We start from the raw sequence: 3008 nt of genomic DNA on the forward strand, positions 1-3008 counted from the left end.
TGTAGCCGAGCCGATGTACGTGTCCCGAAAACTGCGCGATGTTATAGGCTGCCCGCTATACGCATTCGCGCGCCCGCCTTCCTTCGGCGCGCGAATTCGTATAGCGGGAGCGAGATGCTACATACAACACCCCGCGGTCGCGTGCGCCCAGTCCCGCGGAAGTGCGCGGCTTAACCGCTTTCGGCGGTCGGGGAACAACGCATCTTTTGCGCAACGCCATCTTGTATCCGGTCTCTCTGGATATACGGAAAGTCTGTGCATCAGTTGATGATACACAGACATCTGTGCATCACTTCGTGATACCTAAGGTGCCTAAAGTGGATTTGCGCCCTAGCTAGTAGTAGGTAGTAGGCTAATGCATAAAACGTAATAATATACAAAATCTTTAGCGCCAGTGCCAGTGCCAGTGGCAGTGCAATGAAATGAGGAAAGTCTCATGATATAGTTGCATTTATTTCAGGTAGATCAGTTCCGGGTTGGTAAGTTGTATATTTCACAAATTTGCAACTACGATTGCCTTGCGTCGTTACGAGGACATCCTCTCCATGATTGAATGTACAAAGAACGAGCTAGTTCAACTATGGCTGCACCAGTGGCGGTTAAGATTTATCCCATTATCAACACCATACAAAAGATGGTTCTCTATGAAACTAGAGCTGTAAGTGTTCCATCGGTAAGTTGCATGCTGTGTGGTAGCTACGGTGTGAATTGCAGTGTTCTCAACCCAGTTTTAATTTTTATACCATATTTCCATTTTTTACGTAACTTTTAAATTGAGTCTATAATGTTAATAATGGGATACAACCTAATATTTTTTCAAATGCACGAATTTGTCTTTAATACCAGTATGTCAAATTGCAAACACACATATATAGCAGGAAAACTATACCAGTGATCTGAAATCAATATACTAGAACAGATTGTGCTAGGTTACTGCAGTTTGCACCGTGCATAGATCTAACAACGCATGGTGGTAGTGCCAAGTAATTAATAATTGTCCTAGCTCACATGTTTTAAGATAGATCCTTCGAAAGCGTTCATCGTGTTTACCTAACAAAGTAAAAAACTGCTTGTCAGCATTGTTCAGTATTTGTGTTTTGCATGTGAGTAATTAAAGGGATTCTTTACTCTAAGTTCTAGGGTTATTTTCAGTTAATTTAGGTTAAAATTATGCTACATAAAAAGTTTCATGGTTCAATCATCATTAGAAATATTAAAAAAAAATGTTTTAAAACTACCGACTACAGTTTGATTACAACGACGGTGGCGCCACTCAAAGCGCACAATCTGAAAAGTTGCGCAAAACAACTTTTCAGCCAAGGGCTACAGACCGAGGGTGTTTCTTATTTATTAATTTAAAGGCAAAAGGATTGTAATATCTTATAAACGACATATAGTTTCCGTTATATTATGGATGAATTTGTTCTAAAATGAACATCGTTCGGTTAAATAGCATTTGGGTATAAATATAATTGCACCTTTGTGACTAGACCTCGGTCTGTAACGTGAAAAATATATTGGGGAAATGCGCAACTTTTTCAGGGTGGCAGCAGGTGTTGCTATATCTAAGCACTAACTTAAGTAGTAATCTTAACCTAGTAACGCTGATAGGGTCTATGTCTCCCTGGGTACTGCCGGAATGTACCCTGGTAACTATCTGATATGGTTAGGGTTAGGGAGTAGGCGTAGGCGTAGGTGACATATATGTACCTGAGGTAACTATCTGATATGGTTAGGGTTAGGGAGTAGGCGTAGGCAACTCCCTAGACTCGTTAGTGGAGTAGGCGAGGTATGGTCCGGCATGTTAGATAGTACCAGGGTACGTTCCGGCAGTACCCAGGGAGAAATAGACCCTGGCAGCCCTAGTAACGTAGTGAGATAACTCTATAGTGACTGGGACAAATGGTGGAGTTTTTTTTATCAGTTGCTAATATTTTATTAACTATATTTAGAATCTAACAATAGTTAGCACATATTACCACTTCTAAGCTATACTGATGAGCTGAACGAATTTAAAACAATGTTGCAGAGGTTTTACGTAGTTGGGTCTAACAACACAGAGACACAATTCCATGTGCTAAAAATCGACAGGACAGAGCCAAGGGGATTGCACATCACAGAAGATAAGGTGCTGTAGTTGGGTCTGCTGACAGACACTAATCATGCGTAAATGAATCAGTTAGAATATAAAATTTTGTGAAATGATGCTTGATAGCATGTTCGTTTGTTTGTGTGTGTGTGTGCGTGCGTGCGTGCGTGCGTGCGTGCGTGCGTGTGTGTGTGTGCGCGCGTGTGTGTATGCGCGCATGTGTGTGTACATGTGTGCATGTCTGTGGTTGCGACAGCTGAAAAATGGAGGATAAGAGAGAGAGGAAGAGATGGTAAGTGAGAAAGCAGGGAGGGAAGCAGGAGAGAGGGAGCGAGAGAGAGAGAGAGAGAGAGAGAGAGACAGGGTCCGCACGGGCATGGAAATGTCCTGGAATCTGATATGACTCCTTGTAAACTCCTTGAATTTTAAAATATTTTGTTTTATACTGGAATTGTCCTGGAAAGGTTGTTATTGCCCTGGAAAAGTACTCAAAACTATTGGAATTTATAAAAATAAAAAATTGCATTGAAAGCAAATCAAAAACAGCAGTTAAAGTTTATAAAATGCACATGTTTTTAATCTCCTTAACCTCATCATAATGAATACCTTTCACCGTTAATCTCTGTTTTTTTTCTGAATCAGAAGTTTTCATGTCCTCTATTCCATGTAATGTATCTTTTCAAGCTGTGCTAAGTCTGAAAACACTGAATTTTATTAAGTTAAGCTAGAATTTTAATATTTGAAAAATACAAATTGTCCTTGAAATGTCCTGAAAAACTCCTTGAATTTTGTCTTGGCTTATCTGTATGGACCCTGAGAGAGAGAGAGAGAGGGAGAGAGAGAGAGAGAGAGAGAGAGAGAGAGAGAGAGAGAGAGAGAGAGAGAGAGAGAGAGAGAGAGAGAGAGAGAGAGAGAGAGA

General features: G+C 40.8%; 1 protein-coding gene across 4 annotated transcripts in view; it reads left to right on the plus strand.

Moving 5' to 3' along the window:
• LOC106811500 (polyphosphoinositide phosphatase-like) overlaps positions 1-3008 on the plus strand; it is a 27342-nt gene that overhangs the window by 2865 nt on the left and 21469 nt on the right. For 2 of the 4 annotated variants that reach the window (XM_014815140.1, XM_014815142.1), the window contains exons 2-3: positions 461-673; positions 2030-2128. In XM_014815140.1, coding sequence (XP_014670626.1) covers positions 554-673; positions 2030-2128 — 219 coding nt within the window. In that variant the 5' untranslated portion in view covers positions 461-553. The remainder of the gene's footprint in view (positions 1-460; positions 674-2029; positions 2129-3008) is intronic. The other 2 variants (XM_014815143.1, XM_014815141.1) reach the window with 2 other exon arrangements.

Source organism: Priapulus caudatus, unplaced genomic scaffold, assembly GCF_000485595.1.
Source record: "Priapulus caudatus unplaced genomic scaffold, Priapulus_caudatus-5.0.1 Scaffold546, whole genome shotgun sequence".
NCBI lineage: Eukaryota > Metazoa > Priapulida > Priapulimorpha > Priapulimorphida > Priapulidae > Priapulus > Priapulus caudatus.